Source organism: Leuciscus leuciscus, assembly GCF_965113295.1.
Source record: "Leuciscus leuciscus genome assembly, chromosome: 21".
NCBI classification, from domain to species: Eukaryota; Metazoa; Chordata; class Actinopteri; order Cypriniformes; family Leuciscidae; genus Leuciscus; species Leuciscus leuciscus.
In genome coordinates, this window is record NC_138745.1 from 12929984 (window position 1) to 12950293 (window position 20310).

Below are 20310 nucleotides of genomic sequence, written 5' to 3' on the forward strand. Positions count from 1 at the left end.
TCTTACCGACAGCCTTTCCTGTTTGCACGACACTTCTGCTCGTTGACATCACAGCATTCCCAATCTTCTTCCCACGCTCGCTGTTCTGCATTGAACTGAAATAACAGGAGTGAGCCATCACAAAAACTCCCAATTTTACAATTTCTTGTACAATTCCATGATTAACCCCATCTGAGACTGAGACTTCTGAGAAGCTGTCATACATGGGGGTGCACTACTATACTTGTATGCTCCCTACCGCCTCCCACCAGTGAACAAGTGGCGCCTGGTTGTTCTTTCACAACAAGGCACAAAGTAACTTGTCTCTGTTCTTCTCTGGTGGAATGAGCTGCCAACCTCCATCCAAACTGCTGAGACCACCACAACTTTCATGAAGAAACATCTCTTCCACAAGCACTTGACTAATCCACAACCATAAACAAAGCACTTACTCTAACTATAATTAAATTATCTTCTGTTCTAGCTTTTGTATTAATCTAGCAGCTTATACTTTAAACTGGCCAACTATGAATATTGTTGCTCTTATGAAAATTGCCTGTGATGTTCCCCATTTCGAAATTGGTAAAAAAAAAAAAAAAAAAAAGCTTAATAAATAAATACATTAGCAACTCTGGCCCTGTACACATTCAATTCACTTTTGGATTTGTTGTCTTCAAAGGTTGGGTCTTTGTACAAAAGGACATGGTTGTTGTCACAATTTAATTCAGAAGAAGAATTTCCTGAACGGTGAATAGAAAAGCCCCGTACCGGTGCGCACCAACCCACTTCAAGCACAGAATATGTATGTTTACACAGAAAATACTGCAGGTTTTAGTGACAATGTTTTAGTAATATCTAGAGATGTGGTATGAAGTGACTTTGCATCACTGAACTATTGAAAACATATGTTCCTCTGAGTGAAAGGTGTCTTGCAGTCTTTGTCAGAATTTTTTATGTATTTTATTACATTTATTGTACCTTCTACTCTCAAAAGCCTTCAAGAGCTTGCTGTAGAGAAGATCCAAAATGCATCATGATACACAGGGTTTGCTTTCATTTTACTGAAATGAACTTTTTCCAGAGAGATTTTAGTTTTTCTATGCATTTTCTTTTTTGCACAGTAAAATAAAATCTGTAGCTTTGCCTTTTTGCCAAATAATTTTGCCAGATAAATACCTCAACCAAGTTAAGAGTTTTTTCTTTCCTCATATTTAAAATATTGATTTTCCACATTTTTGATGGTTTAATCGAACTTGTAGGGTCATTAAAAACAAATATTCCCTCTGGACATCACTTTTGGCCAATACTGTATACGTAGGCCCACTTTGAAAAAAATATGTAAAGCTCAAGTGGGGAGAACACCTTTTATAAGTACTGCATATTCACTAGTAAAGTTCTACAGACATTTTAAATGGATATTAAAACTACTCTATGAAGGAGTATGTAAACAAGAGCGTATACAGAGCGTAGTGTAACACTTACTGTGACAAGCGGATCTTCACATCGGCCACACTGTACTGACCCTGGAATGGATGTCTATGAACAGAGAGTCAAAGTTAAATTTTTCTGTGTTATGGTAAAACATTTGTTGAAAATTATTTTTGAGATAAACATGCTTGACCTCCCTTCGAAAGTTAAAAAAAATTGTATTGGGCAGAGTTAAAAACCTCAAAATTATTTGAAAAGTAAGCCAACTGAGCAACACGTGCTAATGATGCATAAAAGATGACAAAACTTAATACCAGAAATTGGTAAAATGGTAGTTGGTGAACGAGGGTGCAGTTAAACATGTTTTGTAAATGAACATGAAGTCACTGAACACATTTTTCATTTGTAAATGAGTAAGTTTGTAACTATGTTTGTATAGTACATTCATGTCCACACATGCTTTACTGAAGGTAGTTTACAACACAGTTCTTTAAACGTTCCTTACAATTTGTGACCAAGTGTTCTGAGTTGCTTATATAATAATGCACGTCTTCCATGTTTGAATAGTGGAGGCCAGGGACTATTGTAACACAATTTGACCAATTTAGATACTCAAAATTAGTGACAGGGATGAAATTGTTATCAAACATGACCATCATCCTTTTGAGGTTACAGTAGAAGTTTGAAAAAGGGAAAATCTGGTTTAATATTTAATTTGCAATGCAGTGAATAAACAAGAATAAACCTAATGTTATGCCGATTTATGCAATTGCTTCCTGCAGCGTTAATGACAGATCATGTCAGATAAAAGGGAAACAAAACATTCTGCAGATGATATTTAATATTGTTTCTGCTGGCTTTCTTTAACAGCTTCAAGTTGAGATACGTGAGACTTTTCTCAGCAATTCGCAGTCTTTAAATACATATAATTTGTGCTGTCATTGATGGAAAAATCTGTTTGCTTATAGTAGTACTTGTAACAGTATAGAAAGAACGCAAAGTAACCCCAGTTTGCGTGATACATATCTGCACGGTGGCGCAACTAGTAAACCAAATGTGCTGTGTGGCAGCGACCTGGGTTCGAATCCAGTCCGTTGTGGTTCCTACATTCAATGAACATATATCTGTTCCCATTGTCTTACTGATGTTCTCTGGATAAGCGAGTTACTGGTATACTGGGGTGTCTGTAAAAATGTCAGTAAAAAGCAAATTCTTAAGCTGTCAAGTCATTTCACCTTCATTTATATAGCGCTTTTAACAATATAGATTGTTTCAAAGCAGCTTTACAGTGATAATAGGAAATTAAAGTAACAGCTCTAGAATAAATTTATTGTCCAGCTAAAGTTAGTTTTACATGCGTATTACATGTTTAGTCTATAGGTATGCACGTTTGAATATATATGTGCGCAGGCGTGTAGTCTTTCTTTACAAATTGGCCTCAACAAATAACTTCCGCGTAGCCATGTGAACTGAAACTATTTTGACAACGTTTTATCTGTACAGAGGTAAAGGGAAGGGAAGGAGGTCTTCAGAGGGGAGAGACCAGTTGACACTTCACTCCGGCGGAGTGCGTTAAACCTCGGGATAAACAGAGAGACTAATATTTGCATAGACGCCATTCTTCTTATGATGTAACGAATACATCAGGATTTATGGAAAGTGTTCCCGGTTCCGGCTGACCTAATCTATGCAGCCTAACACTGAATTATAAGTTTATAATGTGTTGTGTATGCTAGGCCAAAGAGATGTGTTTTTAGTCTAGATTTAAACTGACAGAGTGTGTCTGCTTCCCGGACACAATGTTAGGAAGACTGTTTCAAAGTTTTGGTGCTAAATAGGAAAAGGATCTACCGCCAGCAGTCGATTTTGATATTCTAGGTAATATCAACTGGCCGGAATTTTGAGATTGCAATTGACGTGAAGGTTGATTATTATGCATTAAGAGCTCGCTCAAGTACTGCGGAGCTAAACCATTTAGTGCTTTGTAAGTAATCAGCAATATTTTTTAATTTATACAATGTTTAATAGGGAGCCAATGCAGTGTTGACAGAACCGGGCTAATATGGTCATACTTCCTGGTTCTAGAAAGAACTCTAGCTGCTGCATTTTGGACCAGCTGTAGTTTATTTGTTAAGCGTGCAGGGCAACCACCCATAATAGTTTTACAATAATCTAGCCTTGATGTCATGAACGCATTAACTAATTGTTCCGCATTTGTCATTGAGAGCATATGACGTAATTTTTATATATGTTTAAGATGGAAGAATGCGGTTTTACAGATACTAGAAGCGTGTCATTGCTGTGCCATTATTTATAAAGATTACTTTATTGTAGCCTATTTTAAATAGTTTTACTTTAGCACAAACAAGTATATTTAATACAACTTCAGCTGAAGTTCAGCAATGCTTTTGGACAACTAAAATGCATTTAGTACAAAATTATTTTTCCAATTTAACAGACTTCAAGTATACCAATTTATAGCGTGCCACAAATACATTTAGTTATACTAAAGTACATACAAATAAATTGTGCTTAAGTATACTATTTTTTCACTAGGGTGGTTACAACCCACCCAGCCTTCTGTTACAACTCCTGATAGTGGGAATATTAATATCAAAGTTTGAGACCAAAAAAACAACAATAATGATTTACAAATGTTAAAGCAAAATGTGTTACCACCATCCCAAGTCTCACATATTTTTCTGAATGAGCCAGCTCCTTTTTAAAATATGGTTGACTTTATTTTGGCAAACTATAAAAATTATTTAAGCAGTAGCAGAATTACTGCAAGTAATCTATTCTGATTTGTCTCAATTCTCATACCCTGGAGTGATCTCGGCCATTGCTGGATGCTTGTTGCTGATCCACAGTCTGTAGTTGTGTGTGATTTTCCAGGCAGATGTGAACGCAGCTCCATAATCCGCCAACAGCCGCTCATGATCTGATAACAAACAATATTCAACAAAAAAACTAAATAAAACCTCAGAGTCACAACGACACAACAGTACACGAACATGAACCTGGAGTGATGTGTTCAGTTGGTAACTTGACCTTGTTTATAAAAAAACAAAACAATATTAAACAAAAGGGGCACTGAATTCCTGGATGTGGTAAAATAGTGATACTCTAAGGCAAAGATAACAGATGATTTAAAGGGATAGGTCACCCTAAAATGAAAATTAAGTCATCATTTATTCACCCTGGTGTTGTTCTAAAGTAATATGGCCTACTTTCTTTTTCGGACCACAGAAACAGATTTTTTTTTTTTTTTTTTTCGCTTGTGCTCATCCATAAAATGGCAGTGAGCAGCGACCAGCATGAAGCTTTAAAAAAAAAAAAAAAAAGATGCAAAAGTATCACATAATGGTGATACGACACGTGTAATACATCCCAAGTGTTCTGGGGTGTACAATAGGGTTTGGTGAAAAACACTACATTTTATTGTATCAAAATTTATTGTATTATTTAATGAAAATCCTGATTGGCAAGCGTTCATGACACTTATTAGTGCCGCAGTTAACTCAGATTCGCCCAGAAAAATCACACAAGAAATCAAGATGAATAAAAGCACGACATGAAATACAATCCATGTACTTTCTTCTTTGAGGTGAATTTATCTGTTGTTTTATCGCATTCACATCTGTCAATTCTGACTGTCACCTGAGACCTGGAGTTCTGGTTCGGATATGTTTAAATTGGTGATTTTCGGAAAATTTCGGTTTGTTTTTCCACCAAACCCTATCGTACATCCCCAGAACATATGCAATATGGAATACATGCAACGTGTCGCATGGGATCATTCTGTCATAATTCTGCATCTTTTTTAAAAGCTTGATATTGGTCGCTATTCACAGCCATTGTATGGACTAGAGAGAGTGGGACATTTTTAAGAAATTCTCCTTGAAAAGGAAAGAAGGGCATATGGCATTACAAACAACACCAGGGTGAGTAAATTATAACTTCATTTTTCAAATTGAAAAATTTCATTTTAGGGTGAACTATCCCTTTAAACAAATATATGGCGCAATGGGTAACACTCTCGCCTCAAAGCAAAAAGGGCAATGGTTTGAGTCCTGGCTGAGCCAAGAGACCATTTCTGTGTGCAGATTGTATCTCCCCGTGTTGGTGTTGGTTTCCTCTGGGTACTACAGTTTCCCCCACAATCCAAAGACATGCAGGTTAGGTGAACTGGAAACTAGATATGAGTGTGATTGTTTATGTGTGTGTTACATCAACTGGCCATCCATCCATGGACATACTGTAGGAGATTAGATGCATGGATGTTTTGCGCTGTATTGTTGGGTCACTGTATCACATCACAAGTTCGAGATAACAGATTGTCTCCATTTCAACACTCAAAACATTTCATCATATGCACCCTTATTCCATCACTTTAATTACTATTGTTCATTGTTAATTCATGTTCATTCATAATACAAACAGGTATTCTAAAACATTTTACACAAATTAATATAAATGTGTGTGTGTTGTAATACACCTTGCTGTAGAGCAGAAGATAACAGCGAGTGTACATATAGGCCAAACTGCGCCCTTATCCACTCGTCTCCACCCTCCCAGCCTGTCCCGTCAAGAAACACATCCTCTTTATTTTCAGTGACATGTTTCACCAGGTAATCAGCGAATCGCAGATCAGCTGTACTTAAAGACAGCATTTTGCGCAGCTCTGGGTCATGGATCTGAATACGGGCTTCATCCACCTGCACACAGGCAAATTTAAAACAATTAACTCTCAACAGCTGTACATCCGAGAAGATATTTGGTTTAACAGCCTCATGGGTTAACTTAAACACCTCTCCCTACAAAACAGACCAGTTTCATATTTCAAACATAAGGAAATAAAAATGTGTATACATTGCAAACAAAAATTAAGCCTATTTTAACCCCTTAGCTGTCACCCCCCTTTTTGAGAATGGACATTAAAATGCACTATCAAGCTTAAATGGTTGTAATTCAAGAATGCTTTGGAGTATAGACCCAAGTTTCGTCTTGTTTTAAAGGGGGGAAAATGCAGATTATTACTGAGGTGAAAGCACTTCAAAAAATGTAAGTATGAAAAAGTTATGGAAGTTTAAATTTACATTAAATAAAATATAATTTATTTAATATTTTTCTTTTATATAAAATATATATTTTACAAAAAAATTACTATAAAATCAAAGCCATATATCTAACCAAGTTGTGTTCCAAATTTGAAGTTGATATCACAAAAATTGAAGTTCCCATGAGATTTTGTTTAGGCGTATTACCAAAAATAGCCACCGGCTGTCATTGAATTCCATTGAATTTAACTGTATGCATTCTACCATAACAAATTAATAAATTTCTGTCCAAATATCACTTCTGTCACAAAATATGCAACCTTGAGACTCAGACCTTTCCGACAATATGTGTTTTGTCAAGATTAGAAAATATTTTGATCATAAATTATGAAACATGATGACGCCCAAAGGGGGAGGAGCCTGATCAAATAATTTAGAGTACCGTTTCTATGGTAACACAATGTATCACAGGATGAATTCTGAGATCGTAAGCTTTCAAATGATACCTAATTTATGATAACTACTAAAATATGTGATGTAATAAAAAGGCAATAAAAAAGATTATATTATATTTTAGAGGATAATATGTATATTATACTTTTTAGAGGATAATATTATTTTATAATTTTTTTTTATTGACAAATACTAGATTCAATGTTTTATTATGAACTTTTAGCATGAAAACCAAAGTTTAAATTATTAAAAGTGTGTGCGTCGACTTTTTGTGACAAACGCCAGAAACGCCTGTTATGATGTAGGTGCGCTCTTGTCATAAATTAATCTATTACTGTTCCGGCATAAATTGTAACAAAAAACAATGCTGAAATATCTATTAAGGAGTCTTAGACCTTTCCAACGATATATAGTTTGTCATGACTAGATTAGGATTTAATAGTAATATAGTGAAGTAAATTTAGGTTGCCTGTATACGGGCAGGTGACAGTTAAGGGGTTTGGGCCATTAACACCGTATTGTGTTTTGCATCATGACATAATTTTTTATGACAGTTCAAGAATAGTTTACCCAAATTAACAAAATATTCGGTCATCACTGTGACTGCCAGTCGCTCTTTTCAAAGCAGTCACAATGAATGGGGACTAAAGCATTCAAGTTTTCGAAAGGATGCTAAAGTACCTTAAAAGCATAATAAAAGTGGCCAAACAGTTTGTGCTATATTCCAAGTTTCCTGAAGCCATACTGGTAATTTAAGTCATTGTTCACTGAAAATCTTCAAATAAGCCTTATCTATTCTTTACATCTTTGTAAAAATAAATAGTAATGTCAGACTTGCTTTAAAGCAAGCCTGCATGAAAAAAAAAAAAAGAAACACTGGGGTGGGGAGACAAGATGCTGTTTTACTGTTTTATTTTAACGGATGGCTTCAAAACGCTGAATAAACTGACTTTGAAACAGCTTATCACTTATCTACAGCCTACTGGCTTATATTCAACCTCCCATTCATTTCTATGGTTTCCACAACAGTGATTAAATGTCGCACTCTGAAAGCGATTCAGTGACATCAATGTTATAAAGTGGTTAGACAACATGATCCAAGTTGACCGTTATCATTTCTGTGATGGTAGAACCGTGTAGGTTGTTATTTACCCATCATAAGGACATCTCTGATAATGTCTGATTTGTGGATGAATGATTTTGAATCAGATAAATTTGATTTGAATCAGATCTTCTCAGAGACCTAGCTACAGCAGTTAAAAGTTCATCAGAGGGGAAGTATCAGTGAAGAACAACTTAAATTTCTGCCTGTTTTTCACACAAAACTGCTATATAGCTGTAGAAAACTATTAGGCAATTATTTTATGTCGTCTTAAGTCATAAGCTCCATTCTTCTGAAAATGTATGTCTGAGGTATTTATTTTATGCTCCCGTTATATTGGCTGTAGCTAATGTAGCCAAACACATCAATTAGAAAAGTGTCCACTTTTGGTCATGTATATTATTTTAAATAGTTTTTTCATCATTTATAATGTCTGGACAGGATGATTTTCCTGACTATATTACATTAATCTTGAGAAATATCATCGTGAATTAAGAGAATTACAATCAAAAGTATTGAGAATTGAGAAGACTTAACTCTCATGAATATAACGTCACAATGCAAAGAAATGAGCTGCACACATTCTTGACAGGCTTTGTGAGATTCACCTAATAATATCTCATATGTCTGTCTCCATAATTAGAGTGTTTACAGAACAAAGAAAAAAAAGTTGATGGACTCACGTCCACAACGGCATCACTTAGGTGGCGCTGTTGACGGAAGAGGATGTTGGTCGCTCCGGCAACAAAACCTCGAACACTTATGTCTGATAGCAGGTGGTGCTGTTGGAGTGCCATGTATGGCATGCACAGGTAACCCTGGAAACAGGGTAAAGAAGTCAAAAGGTCATGCAAATCAAACTTGCATGTTTAATCCAGTGGTCAGGGTTCGGTTGGTTAGCAGTTAGTCCCTGTTGGTAGAAGTTCTAACAACTTTCTGGAGTAAAAAGCATCTTTTCTGCATTCTCGTTCTTGTTGAAATTTTGTCAGTTACTACATTGCTACTCAATGTGCATGTCTGCTAACATTTTTACTTCATTAGGGGTTTTTCTTTTGTTGCCACTTTATTAAATTGCATATTGCATATTTATGATTAACTAATTTTATTGGGGCGATACAATAAATATGGCTCTATAACAGTACTTGCTATCTCAAGTTTTAAAACACACAGGATACTGTAAAGGAGGATAGTGGATAGAGTGCGATGAAGTTAGCCAATCACAGCAGTGGGACTATACATTCATTTTTGCAAGTGGTAAGATCCCTAGTGTTTTCCCAGAGAGTGAATTTTATAAATATTGGACATTTTTGGTGCAAAAAACGTTGCAAACTTTATAAACTAACCTCGACTGCATTTTTTACAGAGCCCCTAAAGGGACATGGTGATATGAAATGGGAGGGGGAAAAAAAGTCAATTCTTTTGCATTCGTTTGCAAAATGTTTGCGTTAGACTAAAATAAAAAAATGCAAGTGTATCTTCACAGTCATTTTCCCTATTGTTTAATTAACAATAAAAATTCTGAATCTGAATTAAATAAAAGCATGCCAAATTTCATTAATTATAGTATAAACAGTTTTAACAAATATATTCAAGCTTTTTATAATTACTGAACTTGCACAAGTGTAGTTTTACTCTAGAGTATGGTAGATGTGACAATGTGTCTTGTGTGCACACCTTTGTAAAGATAGCGAGTGGTAGTCCATACTGGTCTTCTTGCAATCCAGATACAATGCCTGAGGTCAACGTTCCCTGTCCTGTGGCTGACTGTGGCTGTACTGTTATTGGCAGACCTGAATCTGTGTCAAACATCTCTGAATGATCTATGTCCACATTCTCTTCCATTTCATCCATCACATGAGGCTCCAGGGTCTCCCATTCACACTCTGAGGAGTCCAGCAAGCTTCCTGTGTGAGGCTGAAGGTAGTGTGTGTCCAAAGCAGTGTTACAAGCCTTTGATTGATCCGGCTGGTCACTGACATCATACCTGCCCTCAAGCTCTTTTGGTATGTCAGTAACATCTGTAGCAGACATGGAGAATGATTCTTCATCTGCAGATATGATTTCTGGTGAACTGAAGTCCTCTGAGATGCTCCTCCGGGGCTGATAGTGAGAGGAATCTGCCAGCCCATGCTCTATTATACCTGAAAAAAAATACAAATAAAAAATAATAATTTAATGAGTCACTTTATATAACTCAAGAATAGGGCTGCACGAAATCGAAGAAAAATGCGATATGCGATAACTCATTAAATAATGCAATATTCGGTATGCGATACAATAATACTTAAAGTGTGTAAAATAAACAAATTATCTTTAAAATATATTAAAAATTATATAGCCTACATAGTTGTTTCACATTCTTTTTGTGACAAGAAAACATCCCTAAACTTCTGAAAGTGAACAGCAGTGTTTTACTGTAGCATAAGAAGTGTTATTTTAACATCAGTGTAAACCACGGGGTTTAGGGTTTCAGGTTATCCTACATTAGGTTTATTTAACAACAGAAACTGAATAATCAAATGTAAAAATAAAACACTGCTTAGTTTTCACTGTATGAATTAAAAATATACTGATTCTTATTTAAAGCTACAAAAGTTATTCAGCCAAGAGCAGTAAGTGATTTTCTCTTTGTCTTTTGTTCATGATCCTAGTTATTGCAAGCAGTTGCAATATGCATATCGCGATATATACATTTGCGATATTTTGATAATTTCAATATATTGTGCAGCCCTACTTAAGAATATTATTCATAAAGAATTCAGTTTACTTTTTAAAATAATTCCTTCTACATAAACACCAACATAAAATCTACTTTGCAGTTTACTCTAGCCAAGAATGGCCAAATTAGACAGGAAGAGATTGTTTCACTTTGTTTTTAATGTTGCTTTTAGGGGTGGGTCTATCTGGAATAGATGTTCAGGGATTGCCGCTTCCTTTTTTTTTCCCAAGGAGCATATGTGCTCGTAAGTTGAAAAATTTAGGAGCGCATTAAAAACTTTAGGGGCACAATGCTAATTTTTCAAATGTGTTTTAGCTTAATAAGAGGATATAAAGAGACATTAAAATAATAGAAAAGGTATTTCTGCTTCAAACTGTTTTTAATCATTATGTATTATTTATAGTCCTACTTTAAACTCTGTATGTATATATATATATATATATATATATATATATATATATAGGCATGTGACGTTATCAAATTTTTATTTAACAATAATTGCTGAAGCTTTTACAATGGTAGCCTATATGGTATCATGTATTGCATTAGGTTAGAATAAAGTGTTGTCCTCTAAACAGGTTTAATAACTTTTTTCTTACAATAAAACAACTCTGAACATTTCAATATACAATAAAACAATACACAAAAAATGTATAAAGCAAACAAATGTTCCAAACAGTTTTAAGTGCAAAATAACTATAAAGAACAATAGGTAACACTTTACAATAAGGTCCCATTAGTTGGTTAGTTAATGCATTAAGTAGGCTAACATTAAGTAACAATGAGAAAAAGCTTGGTTATTATCAGTTATTATTCTTTGTTAACGTTAATTAAAAACAATATTAAAGTTCATGTTATCTCAAGTCCATTAATATTAGCAGATACAACTTTTAATTTGAATAATGTACACTGTAAAAAATATTGCCTTGGTTTTACTCAAAAAAATTGAGGCAACTATTTGCATCACACTTTCTGTTGTTCCATCAGCAGAGTTGCTGTCAGAGAGTGATGAATGTGCATTTTCATTTAGGGCATCTCCTTCACTCGTTCCACCATGCTTTTCATCAGTGTTATTCATTTAATTAAATAATTAGCTTTTAAAGTTAAGTAATCATTTTAGGCTGTATCGCTGTTTTTCCATAACCAAATTGAAAACATCTTAAGATGATAAGTTTTTTATACAATTTAAGATATTTAAGAAGTTTTATTCGCACTCATGCTCCTGTACTTCAATTCGCACTTCGCTCGCATCTATTTTTAGTCGCAAATGCGAGTGAAACGCTTGCACTGTCGAGCCCTGATGTGCGGTGTCTTGACGGGCTGGAGCTCTGGTATCTTTCACAAAATAAAAGTCACTTTTGGTGATAAACCTGTCAGTACTGTGCCTTTTTATCTATACTTCTGTTGACCCCAAAAACGTTTTTCCTGAGAACAGTCCAATATTTTTTCCTCCCGTCAACGAACTAGATTGATCAATCCAAACGTGAAGCGAATCTTTTCCAGGTTCGCAAAAAAAAGTGCTTATTAGGTGCGTTTCCATCAGGTTCTTCGAGCGGAAGACGGTGGTATTGGTAACCTAAGAACCAAGTAAGGGATAATGTAGGGCGAGGCGGTTGTTATAGCGAATACAACCCCGACAGGCTGATCAAGACCCGTCCCCGACGCAAAGCGGAGGGGTCTTGAATCAGCCTGAAGGGGTTGTATTCGCTATAACAACCGCCTCGCTCTACATTATCCCGCTTATTACATGGCTACCAACCAAATAAATCAATAATTTGACACACAATATTGATTTAAAAAGGAGTTTATTGATTTAAAAACGATTGTATTGCTTCCGCTAAAGAAAATAGTCCGTTCCGTCTCTACGGTTAGAATCCTGCGTCCATAGCAACGCTCTGTTTTTCATGGCAACGGTGTGTTATACTTAGCAGCGGTCTGTTATCAAGAAATAACAGACCGCATTCTACATTAGAATTCAACCAAGCCATGTAATAACAGTAAATAAAACACTTATCAGCAGAAACAGTATGTGTCGATTCCAGTTCGAGAGCCGTTATCCTTTTTGTATATTAATACAAGACAGAATAATATGATTATCCTTTCGCTACACTGCTCAGTCTGTTTGTATTTTTAGATAATTTAATAACATTTATAGTATCTTGTTAAAGTTACTCTGCAGTGTTACTATTTCTTTATTAACTTAGGTTAGTGCTTCAATTTTTTTTTGTTAGAATAGCACACCCGCCGATTCAAATCTGGCACAATATCAAAAGACTTGTTTTAAAGCATTTTTACCTGGAAACAATGACAGGACAGTCATCAGAGTTTCAACCAATCTCTTCACCGGAGTCACATAAAACAAGATCTATAGGGAGATAGTAAACGTGATCATCCTTGAGATCCCACTTTAATATAAAGTGTGTATTGAGATGGTAATAATTACCTTCTTTTCTAGCAGAATCAGTTTAAAAATAATCAGAACCTAGAGCAAATAAAGAGAAACAATACAAACATTTAGTCCAAAATCAGACAAGTTGCATAATAAAGATCAAAATAAATATGTATTATCCAAAAGGATGAAGCAGCATTTAAAATGAGTCCAGTCCTTTACCTTGTGTTTAAAGTGCAGGATCAAATCTCTGGCAGACAGACCTTCAGAACAAACAAAAATAATAATAATAAGAAGAAGAAGAAGAAAAATGAATGATTGGAAATGGCAAATATATTGTGTTAAGTATATATATATTAATCATGTACACGTACACATTTCTTTTGAATTATTTGACTTTATCACACCCCAAAGTTGTGTAAAAAAAAAAAAAACTAAAAAAACATTGCCTGCACAGTTTCATAACTGGTGTTTGTTTATGTAGTTATTCAAATACTCCTAAAAAGCATTTAAATGCAACATAAAACAGTATTTGCAATCCATTTGACGTTTTTAATGAGGCATATTTAAGTATAGCACAAAATATAATATTTCAAAATCAAAATATTTCAAGCTTAAAATTGAGTGTTTCATACACAGGCTTTTGAAATAATTTTTTGATTGGGTAGTGTGGGCTGAAGAACATCCTCCAGAACATCTCCACATATTCTATTTTTTTTTCTTTCTTTTGCAATAATGTGCACTGGTCACACAATAAGACTAGAAATGTGTATTTGGAAAGTAAATAGGGGTCAAATTTGACATCACACTCATCCAATTAGGGTCAGTTAAAGGAATAGTTCTTTTAAAAAGGAAAATTCTGTCATAATTGACTCACCCTCAAGTTGTTTCAAACCTCTGTGAATTTCTTTCTTCTGCTGAACACAAAATAATATATTTTGAAGAATGTCGATAACCAAACAGTTGATGGACCCCATTGACTTACATAGTATGTACATCAAATGTCTGGTTACCGATATTCTTCAAAATATCTTCATTTGTGTTCAGCAGAAGAAAGAAATTCATAGAGGTTTGAAACAACTTGAGGGTGAGTCAATTATGACAGAATTTTCATTTTTAAGTGAACTATTCCTTTAAACGTACAGTATGGAATTTGCGGCACTAGGGGTCGCTAACCTATTTACAATAACAAAGGCGTAGTTTGATGACGCAACATTTGCTAAGAATTATGGATCTTGTCGTCAACGTTAAGCCGACCGATCTAATCTATGGATCTAATAATGTTTATGGATGACTGAATACATCGATGCTTTTATCATGACTGTGATATGAAGCAGTTCGGGATTGCTAAGAGACAGCTAACGTTAACTGTTATCAGCTTCACACGTGACGCGAGTCCCGCATAAGGAATATGGACATTTCATTCTACCGAACTAACGTTACACGCGAGTGCAGAATTACTACTCACAGTCACAGGTCAGTTTATTAGACAAATTAAACTTGTGAGGTAACGCAGCGTTGTTTCAATTGGTCTAACATTACACTATCACACTAAACTGCATTTGAATGTGTTGAAATGTATGTGTTAGTTTGTCTGTATGAGACTAGCAGTAAGCTAGATCAACATTAGAATAACATACAGATCATATTCTAACATTTCATCATGTTGAGCTATATAACATTGATTAGTTTTATGTAAATGTGCTCACCTGTTTAATAAAGTAACGTTACATGTAACGTTAGAAGCGGTCGAAGTCCGCTTGGAGCTCTCGTTTATATACTGTCTATGGGAGCTCTAGGCATCTCGAAAACACAGCGCTGATATTGATTCTTGTTTTAGTTCTCCTTTTTTATCCAAAGTCTGCTTGCCATGGTCCATAATGTTTGAACGAAACAACAACAGCGTGCAAATAGACATTGCGAACTACCGTCAGTCGCTTTGGTTACTATCAGAGGGCTCTGGTTCATAGCTCTGGTTGCCATGGCAGTACGAGCGGAAACCAGGGACAACGTGGATATGACGCCATTGATGGCGACAAAACGGAAATAAAGAAACGGGATGTTTCTCGAATTAAATTACAAATTTCTCCTGGTTTGAAAGTTGTTGGAAACAGTCGGGATAATGTAAGTACACAACTAAAAAAAAAATATAACATAGATATAGTGATTTTTGCTATTTTTAAAGCAAAAAAGTTACATATTGTGGCTTTAAGGGAGAAATTATCTATTATAGTTGTGAAAAGCAGATGTGTGTTTTTGAATTACCCAGATAAATCTGTGATCCCTCCAGCGCCGTACAGCTTAAAGATCTGTTCATATTATCGTAGAGCTCCTACAGAGAACCAAGAACAATCATACAGTGATTTTTTTGCTACTGGCTGATTTAAAAGTGGTCTTCTTTAAATATCTTATATCTGTGTTGATGCAGCATTATACAAAAGCAAATGTTTGCAGTTACTTCTAAAGTTACTACTAAAAGTACAGATGTATTTGACACCTACGATTAATTTATTCTGCAACTGAAAGTAGGTGGATAATTGACCTTTTGCACACATCCACAGTATGTTAGTTTCTTTGTGTTAATTTACATTATATAGAGGTATATACTTACCTCAAACTCCCCTAATATGTGAGACAGTTTCGTTTGAGTTTGATCATTTATTTTATGTTTTACTAATAACTGTTATTTTCTCATAGGATTCGAAAGCAATGTAAGTTAGCCTTACGAACATTTCATACATAAAACATAAAAATAAATGTACTTTATTTAAAATAAATGTCCTAAAATTGTTTCAGTCATTGACTTTTTTCTTTGCAGGAGGTGTGACTTGTAAAAAGTGAAAGTGACATGTGAAGGCCAAGTATGGTAACCCATACTTGAAATATGTCCTCTGCATTTAACCCATCCAAGTAAGTGCGCACACACACACACACACACACACACACACACACACACACACAAACACACACCCGGGGCAGTGGGCAGACATTTTTGTTGTGGCGCCCGTGGAGCAATTGGGGGTTAGGTGTCTTGCTCAAGGGCACCTCGTTCATTTCATGATGGTACTGAGAATTGGACCAGCAACCTTTGGTTAACGGTCAGACTCTCTAACCATTAGACCACGACTGCCTACTTGTAGTAGTGGGTGCAACTTACAGTGACATGGTTGTAGTACTGCAGAAGCAGAACACAGACAGACCTTCCAGCTGGTAGGGTTATTTTGACCCAGCAACTGGTTTATTAATTTTTTATTCTGTGTCAAACTTTCTGGATTCTTCACTTGGCTTCAGACTTTGAGGTAGGATTTTATGGTAAGTTAATATGAATATTTACCTATATTTTTTAATAAGTTGTGATAACACCAAGCGCATATATTATGGAATCTTTGCACATTCAAAAGAAAAAAAAAACATGCTCCGTACAAAATCTGTATTAAAGAGCGCCGCATGTTCCATATTTTAGCGCTTCACACGCAAAATCCAGAGAGAAATTGGTCTGAAATACACCAATGAGTTGTGTTGGAAAACTTGTCAAAAGAAGTGATAGAAGTAAGTTCAATGAGAGTCTGTGCAAGTCTGTAATGTTTCTGTCTGTTAAAAATGTTTTTGTGAGTCCTGTCCTCAGGTGACGCAGCACTGGCTTAATTAGTGGGTCGACAGTTATGAGGTGCAAATTGTGCATTTTTGTATTATTATGAATGTTTTCTTAGTGTATGTGAATCTTTAAATGATATATATTTTAAGAAGTTGCTGTGTTTGGCAGCTGGGAAACTCCATCTCAGTTTTTAATCTTGTGAATGATTGTACACTCTAAAAAATATTGGGTTGTTTCCTATGTTTGGGTCAAATATGGACAAACCTAACCATTGGGCATACAAATTTAATAAAAAAAAAATTAAACAAATGGTTGGGTTCGACCATATTTGACTCAAACATGGGTTGAAACAACCCAGAATTTTGTTTGTGTGTGTGTAGCAGCTTCACTACCTGATTCATTGGATCATTTGCTCTCATGCAGCTTGCCTTATGTATCTTCCACTGTCTGAACCATCTTTACTCCTCAAAAGACTGTGTTGGATGGGGTCCAATATGGCCAAAACTTTTTTTCTTTGTGTAATATGATTTAATGCAACATCAAAAAAAGCAGTATTTCACTATAGCACTATAATGCATAGTAATGCATAAGGCAATGGGCAAAAATAGCAGTACAGGGCTTTAGTGATGTTATACTGATAGCACCTTTGTGGACAATTACCACCTTTTCTTTGAATTCAACTTTGAATTAAAAAATTCTGTGAAAAACAGAAATACTTTTCATTTTGTCAATTAAAGCACCTGGTCTTATTGTCACTGTCATCGTTTATTTTCAGATAAATATAAAAAAGTTAACATTTTATACTTCAGAACTGTTAACATCTTTATCTGTTACTGTTAATACATTAAGGTTTTAATGGCATAATTAAAGTGCAGTTGTGGCCTAATGGTTAGAGAGTTGGACTTGTAACCCGAAGGTTGTGGGTTGTGAGTAAATGAACACTGCTCTCGAGACAGGCTGCCCACTGCTCCAGGTGTGTGTTCAATATTCACTGCTGTGTGTGTGCACTTGGATGGGTGAAATGCAGAGCACAAATTATGAGTATGGGACACCATATTGGCTACACGTCACTTTCACTTTTTTCACATTATTTTTTAATAATTCAATGGTCCGGAGTAAATTTTTCCACTTATACTACAGTTACCATACCTTAGAAATGTTATCAGGTTTTTGTCCTTAAAACGCTCTAAATTTCTTAATTAAGAAATTAATCATTTCTTACGTATCCCATCCCAAGCCTCTTTATAACCCTTCCCATTTTAAATTGACCCTAAATGAAAAACTTTGAGGGATCTTGATCATTACCTTTGGACATAAGATCTAAATCTAAGATTGTGCACAATGTTTATATATGCATGTAATATATGCACCTTATAATGTGTATATACACTCACCTAAAGGATTATTAGGAACACCATACTAATACTGTGTTTGACCCCCTTTCGCCTTCAGAACTGCCTTAATTCTACGTGGCATTGATTCAACAAGGTGCTGAAAGCATTCTTTAGAAATGTTGGCCCATATTGATAGGAAAGCATCTTGCAGTTGATGGAGATTTGTGGGATGCACATCCAGGGCACGAAGCTCTATTGGGTTGAGATCTGGTGACTGTGGGGGCCATTTTAGTACAGTGAACTCATTGTCATGTTCAAGAAACCAATTTGAAATGATTCGAGCTTTGTGACATGGTGCATTATCCTGCTGGAAGTAGCCATCAGAGGATGGGTACATGGTGGTCATAAAGGGATGGACATGGTCAGAAACAATGCTCAGGTAGGCCGTGGTATTTAAACGATGCCCAATTGGCACTAAGGGGCCTAAAGTGTGCCAAGAAAACCTCCCCCACACCATTACACCACCACCACCAGCCTACACAGTGGTAACAAGGCATGATGGATCCATGTTCTCATTCTGTTTACGCCAAATTCTGACTCTACCATCTGAATGTCTCAACAGAAATCGAGACTCATCAGACCAGGCAACATTTTTCCAGTCTTCAACTGTCCAATTTTGGTGAGCTCGTGCAAATTGTAGCCTCTTTTTCCTATTTGTAGTGGAGATGAGTGGTACCCGGTGGGGTCTTCTGCTGTTGTAGCCCATCCGCCTCAAGGTTGTGCGTGTTGTGGCTTCACAAATGCTTTGCTGCATACCTCGGTTGTAACGAGTGGTTATTTCAGTCAAAGTTGCTCTTCTATCAGCTTGAATCAGTCGGCCCATTCTCCTCTGACCTCTAGCATCAACAAGGCATTTTCGCCCACAGGACTGCCGCATACTGGATGTTTTTCCCTTTTCACACCATTCTTTGTAAACCCTAGAAATGGTTGTGCGTGAAAATCCCAGTAACTGAGCAGATTGTGAAATACTCAGACCGGCCCGTCTGGCACCAACAACCATGCCACGCTCAAAATTGCTTAAATCACCTTTCTTTCCCATTCTGACATTCAGTTTGGAGTTCAGTAGATTGTCTTGACCAGGACCACACCCCTAAATGCATTGAAGCAACTGCCATGTGATTGGTTGATTAGATAATTGCATTAATGAGAAATTGAACAGGTGTTCCTAATAATCCTTTAGGTGAGTGTATATATATACCACTGATATGACTGGAGTTCTTAACTTCATAAGTGTAAAACATTTGAACTTACTAGTCCTTTACATCTTCTAGCTGCATTAGTTCTTAAAATATCTGAAAATGTAATGTGTGTGAAAGATCTTGCCTTTAGGATGGAGATCTGAGAGAAATCTTTTTCTTCAAAGTAAGCGTGAGTTATGAGCTGAAGTTTAGCCTCTATCATACCAAACAGTGGCTGAAACAACAATGCATAACATTAATAATCAGTATTTTTGTATGTAAATCAAGGCTTCTCTAGCATATGCAGCTTACCAATCGACTGAGAACGCAAACACTCTTCTGAACTGTCTCTCTCGTGATATCTGCCTCTCGTACTTTCAGTGCCTGTAATACACAGAATTACAATAATATAAGACTAGATATAATGTAATTCTTTAACAGTATCTATTAAAAAAAACCCAGCTTATTTATTTATTTAGAGAAATTTATGTTGGATTGAGGAAACTGTTTTACATTATTATGATGGCACCGACAGCATTTCCCTGGGTTATGCTCAATTAAACATTTTTATCTTACACAAAGCATTGTAAGTATAAATTATTGTGGACAAACCTTAGCCTCCATCTGTCTGTAGCAAGACACTCCATAAACACATTTCAGCTGTCCATCCAGAGGAGGCAAATGAAAGTAGACAGTGTCTGTCCATAAAAAACATAACAATGTGCATTTTAAAACAGATATGCTGATAAAATACTTCACTGATTATATCTATGATCATTGCTCAGTCTGAACATACCACACCCCCATCATCTTATCTTACATAAAAAAATAAAAAGACAAACACACACACATACAATTGATTATGCCTAAAGTGTATTTGTAGTTGTCGATGTGAAAATGAACTTTTTTTGCTAGCTTCAGCCTGACACAGTTATCATTTTCACGCCCTGCGCCATGTTGTTTAAATAGCAAATGCATTTTGCGCCCATTTGTGCGCCCATGGTTGGTCTGAA

The 20310-nt window shown here is 35.7% G+C and overlaps 1 protein-coding gene across 1 annotated transcript in view; it reads right to left on the bottom strand.

The window, feature by feature from the left end:
- avl9 (AVL9 homolog (S. cerevisiase)) overlaps nucleotides 1-20310 on the bottom strand; it is a 71559-nt gene that overhangs the window by 14195 nt on the left and 37054 nt on the right. Inside the window, exons 3-15 of the mRNA XM_082152752.1 lie at nucleotides 19910-19995; nucleotides 19610-19681; nucleotides 19443-19532; nucleotides 15396-15462; nucleotides 13353-13393; nucleotides 13185-13223; nucleotides 13037-13106; nucleotides 9697-10163; nucleotides 8706-8840; nucleotides 5906-6125; nucleotides 4231-4348; nucleotides 1462-1515; nucleotides 7-95 (exon numbers count right to left, since the gene is read on the bottom strand). Of these exons, the coding sequence (XP_082008878.1) occupies nucleotides 7-95; nucleotides 1462-1515; nucleotides 4231-4348; nucleotides 5906-6125; nucleotides 8706-8840; nucleotides 9697-10163; nucleotides 13037-13106; nucleotides 13185-13223; nucleotides 13353-13393; nucleotides 15396-15462; nucleotides 19443-19532; nucleotides 19610-19681; nucleotides 19910-19995 (1548 nt within the window). The remainder of the gene's footprint in view (nucleotides 1-6; nucleotides 96-1461; nucleotides 1516-4230; nucleotides 4349-5905; nucleotides 6126-8705; nucleotides 8841-9696; nucleotides 10164-13036; nucleotides 13107-13184; nucleotides 13224-13352; nucleotides 13394-15395; nucleotides 15463-19442; nucleotides 19533-19609; nucleotides 19682-19909; nucleotides 19996-20310) is intronic.